General features: G+C 46.3%; 2 protein-coding genes across 2 annotated transcripts in view; both read left to right on the forward strand.

Annotated features, from left to right (window-relative positions):
• The window catches only part of LOC136101007 (albumin), a 433515-nt gene that overhangs the window by 285592 nt on the left and 126971 nt on the right, over positions 1-20952 (forward strand). The gene's annotated exons all lie outside the window — the stretch shown is intronic.
• Positions 9466-17607, forward strand: AREG (amphiregulin). The gene is made up of 6 exons (XM_065837469.2): positions 9466-9685; positions 9891-10073; positions 12722-12905; positions 13356-13514; positions 15281-15383; positions 16335-17607. The coding sequence occupies exons 1-5, from the start codon at positions 9643-9645 to the stop codon at positions 15366-15368; spliced, it is 657 nt and encodes a 218-aa protein (XP_065693541.2). The 5' UTR covers positions 9466-9642; the 3' UTR covers positions 15369-15383; positions 16335-17607.

A 20952-nucleotide genomic window follows, 5' to 3' on the forward strand; every position in this document is an offset into this window, starting at 1 on the left:
AGCTTTCCCAGCAAACTGTGAGATTAAAACAGCTGATCAAAAAAATATTGAGAAATCTCTCTGCCCTACCCTGATGGATGCCAGTCTGATCCTTCTGACCCAATCACCAGAGGGCATAGCCCAGTAGGAATAGGAAAGCCCAGTAGGAATTTAGGAGATGAGATGCAATAGTGAACAGGCATCAGCCCCAACTGGGAACCACTGTTTGTCCATGGACATGTGTCAGTGATCCCCAGTGGTCCTGCAATGGTGGCTCTTCTGGTTTGTCAGGCTGGTTTTTGGGGCCCTTCACTGTAACGGGAAGCCGAGGCAGTTGTACAAGCCATGCAAATGAGGAAGATAAGCCAATTTAGCTGTCTCTCCCAGACCTGCTGTCATCTAGGCAATAGAGAAGGGGAGGTAGGAGTTAATTTCAGGAGAGAAGAGTTGCTGGTGGTAGGTGGGTATCCATTCAGATACACACAACAACAGAGGAACAAGCCCTCAGGTCACTGAGGAGATGGAAGCCAGATCAGAGACTTGTTATAAGAGTGCAGAAAATGATTAGGGCTTAGATGGGAGCAAGAAAAGATGGTGAGACTTTTGATTGCAAAAAGCCACAGTATTGAAGTCAGCAGGAAACAAGAGAACACAAGTACCTCACAAAATCAGTGTACCTGTGGCCTCCCAAACATTTGGAGCATAGTCGGGAGCTCTCCCTGCTCATCCCACTGGTGCCAAGAAAAAGCATGGCTGAGACAGTGGAGCAAGGCACAGCAAGTGTCAGCCTCTGTGAAAAGGTCACCAGGAGGACACAAACATTTAAATGAAGAAGGTAAAATACCAGAAATCAGATTGGATTTCCAACAGCTGGAAAAGCCAGGCAAGGTGAGTGCAAGCCATCTTTTTCAGGCAGCCTGGTTTTTATCTAGCTCCAAGAGCCATGGCTGCTGTCCTTCTCACTAGTAACAAGTTTGTCTTTTGAAACAGGAAGAAAATACCTCAAAAAAGGGGTATTCCCAGCCCTATCCTCAGCAGCTTCAAAGGTTCACCCAGGGCAAGGTTGCTGTCAGGGCTACCAGTGCCTGGTCACTGCTGCTGGCCTCCCGAGCCAGCCGCCTGCTGCTCTGAGCAGTGGCCTTGTCCCAGGTGACGCTGTTGGTAATGCTACTTTGTCCTGACTCATGTAATTCTTCCTCAGCCATTGCCTCCACTGTCTTTCTGCAGTGAAGTTTTGCTGAGAATTTTTCCACCCAGAGCATTATTCTGGCAGAAAATACAGATTCTGAAACAGGCACGTAATCTGATTTGGGACTGTTTCATCTCCCACTCCAGATCCAGATTTCTTTGCATGGGGCATCACAACTGTCATCCCACTGTGTCATGCTGGGGCTCAGGTATAGGACTCACTGAAGGGACAGAGGGAGGGAGCACAACCTTCCTGCCATGTCCTGCCATGGGGAGTTAGCTCAGAAATTCCCTGTGGAAAAGCAGCATTTTGTGCTCATCTTCCAAACAACAGAGAATATACTGAGCTCATGAAAACTGATCTTTTTGTATGCATGAAAAAAAAAGTGGAAATTCAGGGTTTCAGCATTTTCATAATGCAAAATTTGGAGCACTGCCAACTCCAATTTGGAAAACAAAAATTAAATACATTTTTAACATAATTCTCTATTTCAGAATAGAAATGGAAGCTGGAAAGCCAGACATCCCCAAAGGGGCAGACATGTGGCTTTGGTCAGTACTGATCTGAAATGCACGGTGTCTCTAGAAGGCTATCATCATTCCTTATCTGTGCTGTCCTTAATGGGGTTAATAATTACTGCAAGGCTCAGTTTCCTGATATTTACCAGCAAAGTCTTCCTTTCTTTCCAAACTGAGGGCTAGCATCAGCTGCCCAAGAGCTCTGCAGCCACGGAGAGGATTTTGTCAGCTTTGTCCATTACAGCCACAGGTCCCTGGAATTTCAGTCTGCCTTGGGCAGAGGCTGCAACTGACACCAAGTGATATGACAGATTTTATTCACCTCACAGCCACCCTTCCTGCAAATTCATCAACTTCAAGATGTTCAAGCTCACAGTCTAAGAATGCAAGTGTCAGTGCATCCTCCCAGGGATTTGGGAATGACCTCAGCCCTGATGCGTTTAGCCCACCGGTGGACAGCCAGGATGGCTGCTATGGCAGTAATTTGGCAGTTGTGGGTGGCAAGGAAATGGCACGTGTGCAGTTTGTGGCTCTCTTGGCATGGAGTGCAGAGCTGTCACAGAGAAAGCTGTCCCTCAGACTTCCCTCTCCTTGATGATGCTTTACCTGCCTGTCTCTCTTGCAGATTTTTTACCTGTGGTGCAGCAGGCAGTCACCATTTTCTGCACCAGAGCTCAGGGGTTGTGGAGGGGCTGCCTTGACACTCCACTTGCTGCATCGAAGGTCTGACTCCTGAGATTGCCAGGTGAGGGACAGCTGTTTCAGCAGTGCCATGGAGCACAAGGACGTCAGGGCGAGTACGTGGTGCCCAGCAGCTGCAGGCAGCAGACCGACAGGCAAAGCCCCATCAGTCTGAAAAGCCCTATGCAGACCCAGGGTGGGACTTTGGGGAAGGGCTGTGGGGACACAGGCAGGCAGCAGGCTCTGCCTCTCTGGGCATGTGCCGGCAAAATATTCACTCTGCATTTAGCAGCAGAACCTGTGTGAAAATTGCTCTTGCAGAGGCGTTTCTAAAGCTAAGTGTGAGGCCACCTGACGTCGTAGATCAGGGCCTCAGCTCTCCACCTTTCACTTTCTTCCAAAACATTTAATATGTTTACTTATTGTGTTACTTAATGTTCAATGTGTCATGCCTGCAAATGAAGAATTTGGCATTCATATGGGTCCAGATACTTGAAACATGACTCTTGAATGGAAAATATACAGTAATTTCTGAGGTTTTGTACAAAGTCTTGTGCATCTCCTCTTTTTAAATGCGGGTAGGTGGTTTTTTTGCTTACTACCCTGCTAATATGGGGAAAAAATGGCTGACTACAATGCTTAGTGACTTGTTCTGTGCCAAACCAATATTTCTTTAAATCCAAAAATAATTTAAATGTAGCTGAATAGCATTAAATTTCCTCTTTCTTCACTTAGAAATGTGTTAGTTCCAGGCAACTTGAGCAAGCTTGATAATAACTTTCTGGAGGTAAGGATAGAAGAGAAACTTCATTATCAGTGAAGCGGGTAAATCTTGAATAAAGGTTTTAGAAGACACTGGGCAGGGACAGGGGGGGCACAAATCCTGTTACCAAAAGCTTGTATCTTAGAGGGGTCCCTGGGCAGATAAATCCATCCTGCCCTTCTGTAACTCAGAACAGCATCACCCAGGTGAGAGGGAATAGACACAAGGATCTCTTTCCCTGCCAGGCAGCTGATTTTGACACAAATCCCTCTCACTACCAGGATCTCCTGTCTGCATCTGCTCTCTGCCACTTGTCTGAAACCAGTTTACATTCCTCAGCATAGCTGAGTTCGTTCTCACCATGGCAAGGGAACAGAGCCGCTCTCTACGCTTCGAGGAAAGCCTTGAGTGGTGGAGACCAAAGTGCAGTGCTTGGCTGTGCATTTCCTACCTCCTGATTCCTCCCTTTCTGAAGCAAACCTCTGCTCCATTGGAAGCCTCCTGGGTGAAGCCCACCGGGACAGGAGGAGCAACACATGCACTGGAGCACTGGTGATGTTGAAAAGCCTTTTAGGAGTGGAACGAGACCTCTTGTCAGCAAAGCACAGCCTATGTGAGCAGGATTCCTGAATCCTGCTCAAAGCAGAGACTCTGCTTTGCTTCAGAGAGGCAGAGGGTGCCTTCATGCAGTCAGCCTTGGGTGAATTCAAACATAGGACAGCTTTGTGGTATGCAAACATAAACTGGTTTCTGTCCAAGGACTTCAAGAATAAGGTTTTTCCTGCATGAAGGCAAACCTACCTACAGAAGGAAATGAGACTGTGCCTAGGGAACCTCCTTCACAGAATGAGTGTGCAATTTTTATGCAAACAAGATCTTACTCATATGGTATGTCTCAGCAGTCCTCTCCTGAGAAAGCACTGGCCCTACGCTCCAGCCTGCCAGGGACACACGCAACACACGAGGAAGAGGGGACACGAGGTGTACTGCCTGCACAGGTTTCATTGATGGATGGACCTGTGTGACTGGAAGCAGCCACACAAAGCATTTGCTCACCAGTCCCACTTCACCACGTTGAAATGAATACCTGAGCTGCCAGGACTGACTTATTGCAGTGGCACCTTTTTCATTTGCCAAATTTCATGCTTAGGTGCCAGCACCCTAGCACAATTAAAGGCAGACGACATAAAGAGGACACAACACCTGTAGCCAAATGCAGGCACTACCAGCAAACAATGGGATTTCCAAGGGAGCATAACATGCCTGTGAAATAGAGTGTTCTCCTGAGCTTCTTTGCTTGCTCATGGCCTGTGAAAAAAACAAAATCCAGAGTGATCTGCATAATCATTGCTGTGCGTAGGAAGGCTTGCCTGGGCTTTGTTCTAGGGAAACAATCTAGCTTTGGCAAAGGTGAGAGGAAAGGAGTTTCTAATTGCTGTAGGCTTCTCTTTGTGATTCATTGTTTCTTCACATACGAAATGACTTCAAATAGGTAAAGAAAAATCACCTCCTGATGCACTGATGGCAAAAACTCAGCTGTGGTAAGGCGGTGCCAGCTGCCCTCCTCTTCCTGACAGTGGGGTGAATCAGAAGGAAAAACGTTCAAATCAGGGGAAATACTGTGAGTCTCACACCAAAGACCTTTGCTCTGCTCCAGCTGCAGGGAGCTCAGCAACGCAAACCCGCACCTGACTTGGACTGACGGTAAAGGGTCCCTCCAACAGCCAGGCAAAGGGCTTTTCATGGCGATCCAGTGATCAGCCCCAGGCAAAAGTCGTACTGGCTCAGAGAAGAATCAAAAACTTATTTGTGCACCATTTCTGCTCAGTTTGCCCATACTGGGCCTCAGTTTGATCTTTGCCTCCTCCTGCTCTTAAACTCAGATCAACGAGTCAGGAGCTCTGGATACACTTGTTGTCGGGCAGGAGATGGACAGGAGGTGTGACCCTCAGTGATCACCCTGGACATGAAAGCGGGGGCATGTGTTTATTTATAAAATTTGTGTTTCTTTCTCACATTGGACAGGACGACTTTGAGTACCAACAAACACAGTGGAGAGGAGAAATGGGCATGCATGCAGGGACAAAACGGCAGCCCCTCCCTCACATCGTGGCCTGCAGGTGTCTTTGTAAAGATCCTAAGACAAAAAATGAAAAGTGTTCAGGTTGGATGGGAGAGGCCCCTTCTTGGCTGAGGGGATTTGCCCAGGTTCCTGCAGGGGATGGATCCAGGCTGCTCACAGCATTTTTCTGCCGAGATGAAATCCTTTCACAAAGGAGGACATCCATGCCCTGTTCTTCTGTTTGTGTTAATTTGCCTCAGCAGCCACTCAGCTTGGGAACCAGATTGAAAAAAATGTTGTGCGAGGAAGATTATAAAGTAAAAAAGCTAAAACTTTAGCTGCACTTCCAGGAGAAAATTGCCACACAACTCACACATGTCCTTTATTTCTCTGTTACACTGGATAGCTGGAAATAACATGCGATGCAGAAGCAAAACATCATGCTATTTCTGTCACATGTTCCCAGTTCTTGTGTAAGACTGCTAACCCTCAAAAAGTGCGGTACCATATAATTTACTCACATGCTATGCTTTCAAATGAGTTGTGATACACATCTTCAGAGTGACTTCATAGCCAAGCCACTAAGGTGAGGAAAGGGATATATTATTCACCCCACTTAAACTCAGTCAAACTACCCACTGTAGCTTTCGTTGGCACCAACACACTTTAGGTCAGCTGGACTTCCATAGTGAAGATCCTCTTAGGGCAGCCTTAAAGGTAAGCCCAAATTGTTGCTCCTCCATCTGCATGAGACCATCTCAAGGAGCTTTGCCTTGTAACTGTAAAAAAATTATTCCTCCACTGTTAAAACTGGCTGTTGTATTGTCCCTGACTGTAGTACACAGTGCTCCTTAAAAAGAAGGCTGCAGTTGGCATGGGATATAGATGAGAAAGGATAACTCATGTTCAAACACCCTGGTCAGCTGTGCCCACCCTTGCCAAATAAACATTTGATATCAGTGAAGAAAATCAATGGGCAGGAATTTCAGATACTTCCTTTCCTTTCACACATTTCTTGAGGATTTTATCAAAAGTAAAGAAAGTGAATCATGAGATGGCAGTTGGCACTCAGACTCTCCTGGAAGACACAATGCCCAAGTGCACTTCACCAAGGCCAGGCAGCTGTTAGGATTTATGTCACTTCCCCTCTGTGAGACACGCCCTACCACAGGGGATAGGAGAGATGTTTGCTGGTCACCTCATCCAGGGTGAGGGCAAGGTGGCTTTTCACCCTCATCCTTGGGGTCAGAAGAAAATATAATTCAAATACTCTGTCAATCTGGGTGCTCCCAGCACAAACCAGAGCTGACAATGTGCAATTTCACACCCTGGGCACATCCTTCGTTTTAGTCATCTCCAGGTGACAGGCCATGGTCAGTGAGGAGGACAGGAGGTCTCAGGAGCTGACAAGTGAAAGGAGAGAGCACATTAATGTTAAATCAGCAAAATTTGCTGGGATTTACCACAGAGCAGGAGATGTTGAATTGCTGCCTTGGGCACCCTTGCCAGGGTGGCCTTGCGGCCCCAGGGCTGCAGGTAACCAGATGATGCGGTGCTCCACAGCAGGAAACACAGCCATGGTGTTTATACTAGGGACATTTTCTGTAGATGAGCCTGGGAGGGGAGGTACACTGGTGGAGAGAAACCTCGACTCTAACGTGGGCACAATGCTGTATTCCATAGACATAGCTGGAGGCCAGAGGGGAAGGAAGTTGGCACCAACGCCACCTGCGCTGGGTCCTGTTGGGTGCTCTCTGAGCGTGGTCAGTGCTGAAGGTTTTCCAGGCTAGTGAAAAGATGGTTGAGGCAAGGGAAAGACCAGCCCAGCAGCCCCAGCCTGGGTGTCATGCTGGAAAACCCCAGGTGCTGCTGGGAGCGGTGGCTCAGTAGGTGGCACTCTGCATCCACAGGGAACCAGCACCTTCCCAAAAGTGAGCCCTGCCCTTGCTGGCCCAGCAGCCTGCTCCACCAGCCCAGCAGCAGTGGGGCAACCCACAGGGGTGACCTTTGCAGCCCCTTCAAGGCTTCTCTTCCTTTCATTACTCCTGCAGACATCCTCCAGGAGTTTGGCAGAGTCCAAGTGTCCTTCCAGCCCTGGAAGAAGGTCATTATTAAGCTTCGTGCTTTCTCCTCAACAGCACATAGCAGAGCTGGGGCTTGCAGTGGGATCCCACCCTAAATATCCTGAAACACGTGGCCTCTGAAGGGTGTCCTCTTGGAGAAGCAGCCAAGCAGAGCTTTGCCAAGATGCCATCATTTGGGAAGAGCTTCCCGATGTCCCACCTAAACCCCTGCATGCACAACTTGTGGCCATCACCACCTTGCTGTATTTTCTAAACACCAAAGAGTGGTTCTGGTTGATGCCAGGGTGACCCTTCTTCTTTAAGGAAGCAGAAGGAAGTCAGCAAAATGCCTGAAAAATCTAAAGCATGCTGAGCCAAATTCCTCATTGCTGCCAGTCAGTGAGATGTAGCCGCCAGCTGGAGACTGGAGAAGAGAGGGAACGTCATGAGTCAGGCGCTGGATATGTTGTGTTTGGTCTTTAAACAGCGCAGGTAACACGGGCAATTGAACTCAGGTCATTCAACCTTTCCCCTGCTAAGCTGCTCCTTTCAGTTGCTCCACGGTTTGCCAAGCATAGCACATGGGGCTGAAATTTTCAGTTCTCAGTATATTTCTCAGATTGAACTTAAAAAAAATTAGTTGAAAATGTTTCCAGTGAACATCTGATAAAAAACTGGGAGAAATACTTCATTTTAATAACTGCAAAAAAGAAAATTTGTCAGGGAAGCTGCAGTGCCTCACTGAGGGAGCTGGTCTTGAGCATGGGAGATGAGGGGGAAGGAAAAATCCATTTACAAACCTCCGTTCAGCTGGTCTTGCACAACCAACCCCAAGTTTTGACAGAAGAGACCCCAACCCCCAAAGTCTCTGCCTTTGGAGAACCTCCATTCACATGCGCTTGATCCCTGCTAACACCAGGTCCTGCGACTTACAGGGGTCTTGTGGGAGGAGAATTCTGGTCTGAGGGGGAAAGGAGGGGCCCTGTGGAGGACCCAGCTGCCCCCAAGTGATGACCAAGGCATAGCTCTGGAACAGCTCAGCCACTGTCTCCTGGAGCTGCAGCTGGACCAAGGTGTGGTGGCTAAGCACGATTTGTGTTTTCTCTGCTGTCAATACTATGGGAAAAGGCATGGGAAATGAGCAGAAAAACAACAACAACAAAACTAAAAGAAAAGCTGTCAGCTAATTGAAATAAATTTCAGTTGCACTACACACAATGAGGTTGACAGAGGTTTGCTGGGGCTGTCACAGGTTAATGTCCAAGCAAGTGATCTGGGAACTTCTTTATCAGAGCTCTCAGGCATCTCTTCCTGGGATCAGCATGACCCAGCAAAGATGGCAGCAGGACCCATGTATCCTCTTTTGTTGTGCGTGGAAGAAGGGAAGAAGGTTTGATGACTGAGCAACTTGGATCCTGACCACCTCAAGCAAAGGCTCTGTCAGCTTCCAGAGCTGTGAGTAGCATTCCAGCCCCTATCAGTTAGACGGTCACCCAGATCCTCCTTTTCCAACACTTGTCAGCATTGCCACATGCCACCTTTGAGGGTCTCTATACCAGTGGGCACTGCAAAGGCGTGATGTCCCAGCTGTCCTCCCACCCCACCACGCTAGGCAGAGCCTTTGCAGGGACCAGAGCTACCAATCCCTTTGTCCCTCCACACCTCAGGGCTTTTCTGGGTTTCCACGCTACATCAGCACCTTACTACCCCGTTCTCTAGTTTTTCCTCCCCTGAAAGCAGGTCTTCATGCTTTTTTACACAACAGTTTGGGAAACACTAAGGGCTACAGTGGCAATTATGAGCCCAAGCGCCCCCAAGGAGCGCATTTGCCTCTGCCTGGATATTTGCCCACCCTCCTTTTCACTAGTTACTCAGTCATTACTCATGCACTACTCAAGCAAACGGACACGGACTGAGGGTAAGGGTGATCACCAGATTTATTGCCGTAACATATTTCTGCCGTATCTCACCTGCTTCCTCTCTGAGGAGCAGGGGAAGTGGGGACTAGAGCGAAGAGCAGAGTGGCCAGACAGGTGTGCCTGTGCCATAAACTCCTTGTGTCTCCGTATACAGGGCTCTCCATGGCAACGCCGTGCAGTACCGTCAACTGCCAAGATCCCCGCACCGGTCCCGAGGAGAGTGAGGCGGGTGGAAAGCGGGAGGGGCGCGTGCTGCACCAACGGGTGCGCCTGCGCCTGGCCCTCACCTGCCGCCCAGCCCCACCCCGCTGACGCCACTTCACGTCCGGGCGCGCGAGCGGCGGCCGACTATAAAGCGGGCGGTGGCGGCGGGCGCCTCCCTATGGGGCGCTGCGCACCGCCGCGACCAGCCGTTGCCGGCTGCCGCGACACCTGTCTTTCTGTCGCCGCTAGCCCCCGGGACCGCCAATGCGCCTTGTGGTGGTGCTCGCCGCGCTGGTCGCGCTCGTAGGTGCGTGTGAGGCTGGCAAGAGGGGAGGGACACGGCTGAGTGGGACCCCACAGGGCGGCGCTTGGGGCCGTTGGTGGGGTCGGGGAGGTGAGGGGGCTCTCGCGCGGCGGCGGTTGGGGCCATTTGTGGCGTCGGGGCGGTGAGGGGGCTGTCGTGCGGCCGCCGTTGGTTTGCCCCTTGCCCACGGTGCCGTTTCCCCTCGCAGCCTGCCGGCCTGTCGCCGGGTCTGCGCCAAACGCTACGGAGCCGGAGCGGCACGGGGATCCCGGGCAGCGGGAGTCTGAGGCCCGCGAGGGAGATGCCGTGTCGGGTCCCGACTACGAGGAGGATGAAGAGTACGAGGAGGTGCTTCCCGTGCACCAGTACATTGTGGACGACTTGATCCGAGGTGAGTCCGAATCCCTCCCAGTGCTGAAGGACAGGGCAAGGTGTGAGGTGGGTTTATCAGTTTTGCAGTGCTGGGCCTGAGGGTTCTCGATGCATTGGCTTTTTCCATACTTTTCTAAGGCAGCTGTGCGTAGCTCATTGAGTATGGAGCAAAAGTGTGCTTCTGTGTGAAACTGGTGTGTTAAAAATAGGCTTTCAGGGGTGGTGTGTGCAGTTAGGGTGGGTGGAAGTTGCAGGTTAGCTGATTGCTTGCTGTACTGCCCTCCTTTTATAAACCTGACAGGAGGACTGTGCTGTGGTAACTACCACCTACTTAGCATGGAAGCATCAATGAGATTTATGGGTGCTGCTCGGCCCTAAAAGTAGCTTTTACATCAGGTTTTCTCTCTTGTTCCAAGGATGGGTGTTTCCTCATGATGGCTTATTTAGGTTGGAGTTGCCTAAAACTTCTTAGAGAAAGCAAACACTTAAACCCTTTAAGTGGCTGCAGGAAAGTTTAAGCATTTTTAAGGCAATACTTAGTTGTCAATAGCTATTGTGTGAATTTACTGTAGTCTGACCACTTGTAAACTATGAGGAGATCTGAGTAGCCTGCCTGAATATGGGGATGGGAGGATTTTATTTGTTCTGGCCTAAGTGTGATTGTAAAACAAGCCAGGTACCTACAGGTGATTCGAATCTCAGTAGATGTTAGTAGGCTGGTGCTGTTGCCCTCTAGGATGGGATCTGGCAACTATTTTTCCTGCAGAAACACCCAGAGACTTGAATGAGACTAAGTGACCTCTTAGGTGAAGGGCGAACATGCTCCAGATGCCCAGTCTGGGAAGTTTGTGGACCTTTGCTGAAGTTTTTCCTTAAGCTGAAGACCGCCAATGGAAACAGGAATGTCAGAGTTATTGAGTAGTTCAGCCTGTGAAACTACTGGCTTGATGACTTAACTGTTGTATAACTGCATAGAAACCAGAATTGTTAGCAAAGGTGGTTGGTTTGTAGACTAGCTCTTCTGCTTGGCATGAGGTTTATCTGTGGAGTCTTCAAGCTGTTATGATTCAGCTGTGGATGGCTTTCCTGGCTATGCAGCTTGCAGACAGGGACATGGAGATCAAACCAACATGCTGAGCCTTGCAGAGAGAAGAATGGAAAGAGCCTCAGTTGTGGAAGTGTGAACCTAAATAATCAGGTCCAGCTGGATGGAACAGGGGCCCCAGCTGTCAGTAGTTAGCTCACACTTCTAGGGATAGGAAACCTTGCTGCAGGAACAGTGTTCCTCATTTACATACATTAATTTAGCTTATACCATTTGAATCAGACTGCTGATTGCTGAAGGCATTTTTGCTTTTAAGTAACTTCAAGCCAGGCTTGTTGCTCTAGAAGTTAAAATGATCAGCTGTCTAGACAACAGTGAACTACACCTTGTTTCTTTGTGCAGACTCTGTTCTTGTCACTAGAAATACAGGGTTAGGAAGTAGTCAGATCCAGTTGCGTCCTATTGTGGTGACTACCTATATGCATAGTGCTCTGGGTAAAATATTAATGCTCCAAAAATTATTTTAATTAGGTCTGTAGAGCACAATAGAGAAATAATAAGCCTGGAAGAGTATCGTAAATAGCTGTACTGTTCTTAAGACCTGTTCAGACTCACCTGGTTAACTGTTACTCCTGAATAGCATGGTATTGCACTGAGAAGACATGCTTTGCAGCTAGTAGTAAAGGGATGGTTTCTTCAGAGAGCCAGTGTTTTATGAAATTGCTTTAAAATTATGCTATTGAGCTTTGACTGTTGAATGGAGCAGCTCCGGAGCTTATGATCTATAGTCAGTGACTGGCTTTAGTGTGTTCTCCTCAGCGAAAGTAAGATGATTGCCCTTGCTTGAATTCAAAGCCTACTAAGTCACCAGGATTTTGAACTACACTCTCCTAGAGGTTTGTTTTAATTGAGATAATGAGGAGCAACAGTAAGTGGCAGAACAAATAACCTGACTCTTGTGGGCTATCCTGCCTTCATTCCTTCAGTGCATTCGGCATCTCTGTCAAAGTAGGAGAGCTGGAAATGAACTGCCTTCTGCTGAAGACAGCACTGCAGGTTATTTGGGAGAAACAAGTATGCTAACTAGGATAACAAGCTGTCTTGCCTCTGCAAGTGCTCAGGAGGACCTGGGGAGTTAAAATGCCTTTCATCACTGATGCAAATGGAGAGTTTAGAGCAATGGATGTTGTTAGCCTTGTATATGAGTTGATAATAAAACTAGTGGATGGCTTGGCTCAATGTGAATTCAAAGTTCTTTGCAGATCTTTGCTTGAACCTGTAGGGTTTCACTTGAGTATCTTATACTGTGGAATACTGCAGTCCTTCAACTCTGCTGCTTTTCGTCTCTGGTGGCCCTCTCAGCTCATCTTCTCATTCTGCTTTTGGTGTGCATTGCACAGGACTTAATGGTGGCGGAGTTGAGTTTAATGAGCTTCTAAGCTTGCTGCCTTTGTGCTGGATGTGAAATGTACAGCTGTTTACTCACTTGCATCCTGTGCTTCCTGGTTGCAGATTCTCCTGTAATGGCCATCCCCCTACCCCTCAGCAAATTCTGTAATTCAGTTTTCTCAGAATGTAGCTTTTTAGCATTGCTAGGCTGAGTCACCTTGTCCTTTTTTCAGTTGAACCTGTGGTTAAACCCAAGCCAACAAAGAGGGGGGGTGAGAAGAATGCTGGCAAATCAAGAAGGAAGAAAAACAAAGGGAAAAACAAAAAGAAAGGGACTCCCTGTGAAATGGAATATAAAAACTTTTGCATCCATGGTGAATGCATATACCTTGAACATCTCCAGATGGTGACCTGCAAGTAAGTTACTTGTACCTTGTGAGTTAGGTGTCATTGGCATGTGCTGGTGGCATATGAGGGCTTAGGGGAAAAATAAGTGTCAACTTGACATAGATCCATCTCCTGCTGTATTTTGACTGAGAATCTTTCTGCCATGTAAATTAAGTGATGATGGCATCTGAGATGCATAACAAGCCACTGAACTCATCAGTTGGTCATAAACTCAAACCAAAAGAATGAAAAGGCGTGTCTTCCTGGAACATCACGCCCAAACTAATCTTGACTTGTTGAAATGCTGACAAACCTTGTGCTAGAGCAGTGACTGCATTTCATGAACATGCTCTAAAGCCAGCATCTTGAGATTCATGGGAAACTCTGAAGATATGTAAGTCAGCTTTGCATGTGTGTGGGTGTCCTTGGCTCCAAACAGCATGGGAGCTGATAAGAACTTCTGTTGATGTTTGCTTGCAGGTGTCATCAGGATTTCTTTGGTGAGCGCTGTGGTGAACAGTTCATGAAGACTCAAAAGAAGAATGATGTGGCAGACTATTCGAAGACTGTGTTGGTAGTGGTAGCTGTCCTGTTGTCAAGCATCAGCTTCATTACTGTACTTATCATTGTGATTGTGCAGTAAGTATTATACTTTTTGGTGTCTGTCTAGTTTAAGCATGAGCTGGGCTTGTGTCCCCTAGCCCCAAAATGTGCATGGCTCATCTGAATTATCTGTGTGGAAGACATCCAAAAGGGCTGAGTTCTTATCTTAGCTTGGATATGTCTTGAGGGTAGAAGCGTAGTCTGACAAGTCCATAAGTGGCTAGATGTTCATTTACCCTCTCTTGATACTGGCTGCGGGCAGTCTGTGAGTGCTATATTTTAAAACAAGAGCCTTTCTGCTCTTGCTACAACTGGGGTAGTTAAAGTGCTGCAGAACATCAGCAGGAAGTAGAGGAGGAGCATTCATGCTGACACAGCAGTGTCTGCCCTAATCCTTGTGGAGAAGAAGCCTGCAAGCAGTAATATAACAGCCTCAGGCGTAGCTATTATCCAACAACTGGGTACATGGCTGGAGGGAAGGAGATGGGGCTCCAACTGTACATTTACTAATGGAGGCTGCTGGGCTTAAATACTTCAATTGGGGAGGAAGCAAATGGGGGAACAAGTGCTGTCAGCACACAATACTGTACTGCTTGGTCTTAAAGTGCAGGGAACAACCATTGCAGCACAACCAACTGCTGACAGTTCAGTCTAGTAGGTAATCACAATCTAGGGTCCTGTTCTGAATAAATGGAGAGAGTTTATCTGGGTATGTGTTCCAGGCCTTAAATCAAACACTTCTTTGTACCTGCTAACAAGCAGTATGCAGTAGTTAGACCTGCCTGTGCTTTTCCTTCTGCCTAGTGTGTTCCTCAGGAGTTCCTGAGGTCAGGTAGTTAGCATGGGTAGCCTGACTCCAGTGTTTCCTGAATATTGCAGCAGTCCTCCAGTTCTGAACTGCAGCTCTGCCTCAGTAGGGCTTGGGATATTGTAGGCGAAACTCAAAAGTTCGGTCTAATTTTAGATTCTGATGAAATACATAAGCTGAATTGGGTACATGCTGTACCCTTTCCTGCAATTCCGGAAACAAGGTGTGCATTTGTCATTTCATTGATCCATATTTAGATCTGAACTAGAGGAATGCTGGGATGAGCGTTTGTTCTCTGAACACTGCCTCATTCCTTACTGCTAGGAGAGAACCAGTTCTGTAGTGCTGTAAGAACAAATTATCAGTGCTACTTTCTGGAGCAAACTATGGAATGGGATAGAATTTATTTTATTTTCTGAACCATCAGGACCTTGAAGTATGAGGTACGTTTTATCTGTACCTTCACCCAGAGAAGCTAGATGCTCTGTTTGGAACAGTTATCAGGAAAGACTGGAGAAACTGGGAGAAAATCAATAAGCAGCTTGTTTATTCAAGGGATACATCAAGTATTTGAAGTCCCTGTCCCCTTGAAGTCCCCAGGACTCTGCTGTGGGGAGGAGGAAGGCAGTCTAGTCTCTGCAACCATTTGCTAAAGCCACCAGGAAATCTATCCTCCAAAAAGCCTCCTGGTGCTTTGCTCAATGTCAGCAGTAAACCCTCTTCATCTTGCTACCAAATCAGGCTTGAGCTAGGAAGGCCTGGCTCTGGGAGGCAAAACTGCTAGTGCCTAACTGAGGGGCTCCCTTGGTGTTTTGCTGTATACTGCTTGATGGTGAATATTTAGAAAACGTCTTGCTTGAAACTTCCTGGTGCTGAGGAGCTGCTTGAGGATTCAGAGGACGTAAGTCTAAATGCTGCAGGGGGTGTGGAGGCTGGTAGCAACAGGATGTATGTCAGGGTTCAAAATGACCTCTAACATGCCATAATTCCACAGAGTCAGGAAAAAGTGTCCTCAGTATGAAGAGAAAGAAGAAAGGAAAAAACTTCGACAAGAAAACAGAAATGGCCATGTTGGTGTGTAAATGGGGAGAATGCAGGTATGAAAGCTGACTTGAAACACTTTTCAGTCCTTCCAGGATGGAGTTAACCATATGAGAATTGCATGCATGTTTTTCAAAGCTAGTTTTTGCTTTTAACACTTGAAGTGTCTTGAAATGCACAGGTTACATGTGAACGACTGGCACAGTTTTCTGGTTTTGCAAAACCCACCTGAGTTGTGCGAGTTTTTCAATAGCACTGTTAGCTTTCTAGCTGCTGTCTTAAAGAAAAATTGAGGATAGGAAGCTGTACTGAGGATAGGATAAGCAGACTTAAGCAGAAAAAAAAGCCCTTGATATCTGGGCAGAGGCAACTTCAGTACAGGTAGGCTTGCACCTTGGAAGATAGTACAGCAGCCAGATGGATCATCATTACCCCTAAGAGAAATACTGAGCATTTTCATGTCTTCTCTGCAAGGCGTTGGGGAGTTTCTGGTGCTTGGAGGCTGTAGACCAAGACAAAGCTGCCAACCCTGCGAGTGCCATAGGTAGCCTCTCAGATGAGTTACATACTGCTATAGCAACTGAGCACTAAAACTCCTTGACCTAGGTGAATCACTCCTTGGAAAAGTCTAGTGGCTTTTAATGAGCAAGCAAGTTTGGCTTCTTCTGAGCTTAAGTGTACTTATCAGCAGACTCAAGGACCCTTACTGAACAGGAGTTATGCTACAAGCTGAAGGGAAAAACTATAAAGGGTAGTCCTGAGAAGTTCTGGCAGAACTCAGAAGTTTTGCTTTGCCACATGTCAGCTACAGACCTTGTCCAAGGTTTGTCCAGTGACAGCTGTAGTGTTTTGCTCAAAGCTTACTTAAGGCTGAAGAGTATCTTAGTGGAGGATCTTAGTCCACCAAGTGTGTACGCATATTTAACCTACCTGCCTTGGATGTAGGTTTGAGCTCAGAGTGCTCGTGTCTTGGGTGATGATTAACATGCCTGGTCTGCCTCTTGCAGAACGATTCTGATGTGGCCACTGCCAAGCTGCGGGGTACCTCTGGCTACCTGACACATCCACTTGGACACTGTGGGTGGGAGCTGTTGCCACTAAGCCCTGATTCATCAAGACAGAGGCTGCTGCAAGGAGATGTCAACATGCCACTTGCTGCTGAATCGCTTGCTGGGGAAGACAGTTACCACTACATCTTGGCATAATGATGTGGAAGGAGCTGCTGCTATGGGGTAGAGGACCTGCTATCAAGACCTGCTGGAGACTATGGCTACTGAGCTCTCTCAGTGCTGGAACTCCAGTCTCTGCTGTTGTGTGGATGGACTTTATTCTGTTAGCAAGTCTCCTTTGGCAGCTATAACATTAAGGGAGAGAGCTTGTTGCGGTTTTGAGGGGAATGGATGGAGGGGAGAATATTCCCTGCCTGCCGCCCACGCCCCCAAAAAAAAAAAAAAGTTAAAGGAAGAGCTCTGCGTGGCTTGTCTCTCTAGACCTCAGTGGATGAAAAACCTAATTCTCCTGTTGCTGTACTCCCTGTTGATATCAGCTTCAAACAACTTCATCTCTAGTTATGACTTGCAGGGTGTTGGTGACAGATCTTTGTCAGCCACACCTGGGTTCTGTTACTGTACATGTGGAAAGTAATCCCTCTGAATTCAGTAGGACCTGTGTGAGTGGTGCTACCCATTTGTGTGTGTGCTAGCCTGAGTTAAAACTAGTCTCCTCAGGATGCTAAGACAGTAAATGCAAGATCTGAAGCTCTGCATCTGAAGGAAAAGATCCATGCTTAAGCAAGCTAATAAGCCTGGACCCATCTCTTATAAACACAAAGCTGCTTCTGTTACCCAGATACTCAATGATGCTTTAAGCAGCTTTCAAAGTGTAAAATGCTTCAAGTCAGATCCAGTGAGTTGAATGTGACCAAGAACCTGTTCCTTTTGAAGAATTAAATTCATGCAGTGACACTCTGCAAGCAGTGGTCTCTTGTGCTCTACCTTCTGGTGTGAAGAATTCAACTTACCTCAAACTTTTCTGACCCAAGTGTCCTTGGTTTCTTGAACTGTCCATGTGATCTTGAGCACGGAGTATTTGAGTTTAGTTTCTTCTTGGAAGAGTCAATGTGTTCTGTTTAAACAGAGCAGAATTCTTCTGGTAGCAGAGGAACGCCGTTAATTGTCAAGTCATCTCTGTAAATGTGTAAATATTTATTACTGTATTTAATATTTAATGTTTCCATAACACACTTATTTATTTTATAATTAAACTTTTTACATAACCTAATCATGTTAAGATTTTTTCTTGCTTTCAGGAGTACATGTAAGCGCTTCAAATTAGAGCTTGGTTTCTCCTCAGAGCAGCAATTTCAACACTTAAGAGCACAAAGCAAGGCTGTGAAGAGCTGCAGGCTTGTGAGCTTATGAGCCCAGTGCTCTCAAAAGTGCAAGTTGTTTGTAAACAGAATGTGAAAATGCAAGTACCTGTTTCAGTAGGAGGTCCACTTAATTATTTACAAAGGAATCTTTTAGTTACTGGATTAGGGATGGGCAAAGTAACCCACCTTGCTAGAAGCAAAATCTCAGACTGAAGTTTGAGCAAATGAATAGACCTTTGCACTGGAATCAAGAGCTGGGAATATTGATGAGGAGAGAGCGTTCAATCTCTGTGTGGTCAGTGAGAATTTGGACAGCAGCTTGAAACTCAGTCTTTGATAAATGAGAAGCAGAATAGCCTCAGGCCAATGACTCCCTAAACAGAAAGGAAGCCTTGGCCTCCACAGTCTCCCTGGAATTAATTTTCCTTGCCAGGTGGTTATTAGTCCAAGTGTGTGCTGGTGTTCCCTCTAAACACATTCAGCAATGACCTGGGGTCTAAGTTCAGAGTTGACTGAAAAAAAAAAAAAAAACCTGACAAGGGGGTGAGTTTGGCCTTCAAGCCAGTTTTGAAGAAGGTATTTGATAATCTTGTTTTGAGGCCTTTCTCTCGAAAGTGTCTTCAAGAGATGCTACTGGCTGTGGCTTAACTTGTAGCAGAGAAGGGAGGAAAAAAAAATAAAACCAAACACAACCGGTTTCAATTAGGACCTGTGTTTTGAATCCAATATAGGAACAGAGCATAGTACTATCCAGAGTAGATAAGCTACATTGCCTTACACTCCTGATTTAGCCAAGTAGGTCTCAGACTCTTGAGAGTCTGTATGGTATGTAGCTGAGGTACAGGATAATGTATTGCAACATCTCTTGGGAAGATTGCAAGGTTTCATTCTGGGGAGCTAGCTTCATTACCAAAGTAAACAGCAGTTCTCCAAGCAGCTTTTCCACAGATGTGTGCTATTAGAGCTCTGGCAAGGACAGCTGTTTCTATAAGTCATGCCAAGCTTTTTGCTTTGGAGTAAACAAGCTTGATCTCAGTGGTAACTGAGCCATAACCTAGTGAGACTAAGGATGGATTACAACTCCCATTTGAAAGCTGGGAGACTTTTCTTCCAGAAACTCTATTTCTTATTTTCTTTCTGGAGTATTTATTCATACCATATTTTCTACTTGATAAAATAAACCAATGCTAGCATAGAAGACTGAACAGACAGAGGGACTGTTTTCCCTCTTCCATCCCCTGGTTGAAAGCCTAACAGAAGTAAGGCTATGAGTGTAACTTGTAAATTCCATCTGTTATGTATTTTTTGTACTCTGATTACTAAGTGGATTGGTGGGTATTTTCTGAAAATAGGCAGTAAGGAAGCTGAGAGGTCCAACTGAGGTTTTTCTGGGTGATCAGACTCTTGAAAATTGTAGTGTCAGCTGGAGTTGTCCTGGCTTGGACTTGAACTCAGATCTGAGATCAATTATAACTTCCAGTAAGCAGTAATGTTTGTGGGGCTTTTTCCTACTTGAGTTATGGCCCCAAGCTGCTTACCAGCTTCCTAATTGGAATTTGATATACAAGCACCACCAAGACCCATAGTGTCCAGTGGGCTGATAAATTAAAAAAAAAAAGCCCACAACTGGTGGGTGGAACTATATGTCTGGAAGTCTCTTGCTGTCTAAAGATGCTATACTTGTGTGACAAGCAAACCTGATCTGCTGCAGGGCAAGGCTGAAGATGGTTTTTATTGTTGATCCTGCACAGCCAGGTCTGCTCTTCAGGGTGTATACATTATCTGGTTTTTAATCTGTTCCCCTCACCATGGAGTTATGTTAGTTCCACTAAGCATGCCTGGATTTCTGGTTCCCCATCTTACGTTATGCCTCCAGATTTTTCTTGACTTTCAAGTGGCAATGTTATTTTGACAGGAGAGCTTCTGTGTCCTTGTCACTTGTAGTGGCCTCTCTTGAGTCCTGGAAGAGTAGCCTGGTGTTTCTTGCATAATATTCTGCATACATGGCTGATTTTGCAAAGTAATTTTTAGTATCCAGCTCCATATCCAGGAATTCTGGTAATGTGAAGGACATGTCTGCTTGCATAATTCCTTCTTCTTTCTCAAATGTGGTGTTATACATGATTATTGCATTTTCTAGAATAATGATAGCTCCTTATGGTATTTTTCTCTTACGTGTATTTGTGGAGCTTTTGAGTGTTTTACAGCTGTCTACGACCAGAATAGCTTCCTTTCTGTTTGCTTCCCTCTTCTTATTCTCCTACCAGTATTTCCCTTTTCCCTCAGAGTAGTAGTAGATGTTACTTTGAATTTTTGCCTGCTGGATGTTACAGGAAGGCCAGTTCTTCTCTGTGGCAATGGGAAGGTATGAGTTTAAGATATGTTCTTTTCCCTGATAAATGCAGATATACACAGACACCTATGAAGGTGTTTCTGGCAGTTGCCAGAAGTAGTTGTGCAGTGTTTTGCCTAAATCCACCTTTGAGTTATCCAACGCCATTTCCGTAATTGATATAAAGCTTTGTGTTCTTAAAATAACTTCCAGCATTTTTTATATCAATATACTTACCTAGCCTCTTAGCACTACAAACACTTCAGTAAACTACCTGAGCAAATGTATCTGAAAGCAAGGTTTTTAATGGGGACAAATGTTTGTCTCTTTTTGAAAAAGTTTTCTCAGTGCACTGATGGTATGTCTTGCTTTGGTGAACAAATCCTGCAATTGCTAGCCTCTTGAGGTGTTACCTTTGATAGAAAGCAACGGCTTTGCGCTCTTGGCGACAACTGAATGCAGTAGGCATGTGTGCTGAAGGAGCAAGGGCCAATTGTTGGTGTTGGAGTCTAGTCTCATGAGACAGATGAGTGGACAGAAGGGTCAAACAGCCTTTAATAAGCAAACCTCGATTCCTTCTCATTTTGTGAACAAAGCTGTACATACCTATCGTTCTTCTGGTGATTACGCCTTCCTTGAGTGAGTAATTCTGATTTACTGCAGGTCTGGCTTTGCCTATGACTTGTGAGAGTGCTCAGTTGAGACAGCTACACCTGTGAATGTCAGAGGGAAACAGCTATTGTTTGCTCATGATGGATCTAGGTCCAAAGCCAAGGAAGCAGGTTTTGTGTCTTTTTCAACCAAAGGAGACCTGTGAGGTGGGACATCTTAAGTCCAAGGTAGAGAAATGCTTTCAAAATACTTTTTCTTAGTAAGGAGAGTAGCAGTTTTTCTTGAGCAAAACCAAATTTTCATTCATACA

This window comes from Patagioenas fasciata, chromosome 4, assembly GCF_037038585.1.
Source record: "Patagioenas fasciata isolate bPatFas1 chromosome 4, bPatFas1.hap1, whole genome shotgun sequence".
In the NCBI taxonomy this organism is placed as follows: domain Eukaryota; kingdom Metazoa; phylum Chordata; class Aves; order Columbiformes; family Columbidae; genus Patagioenas; species Patagioenas fasciata.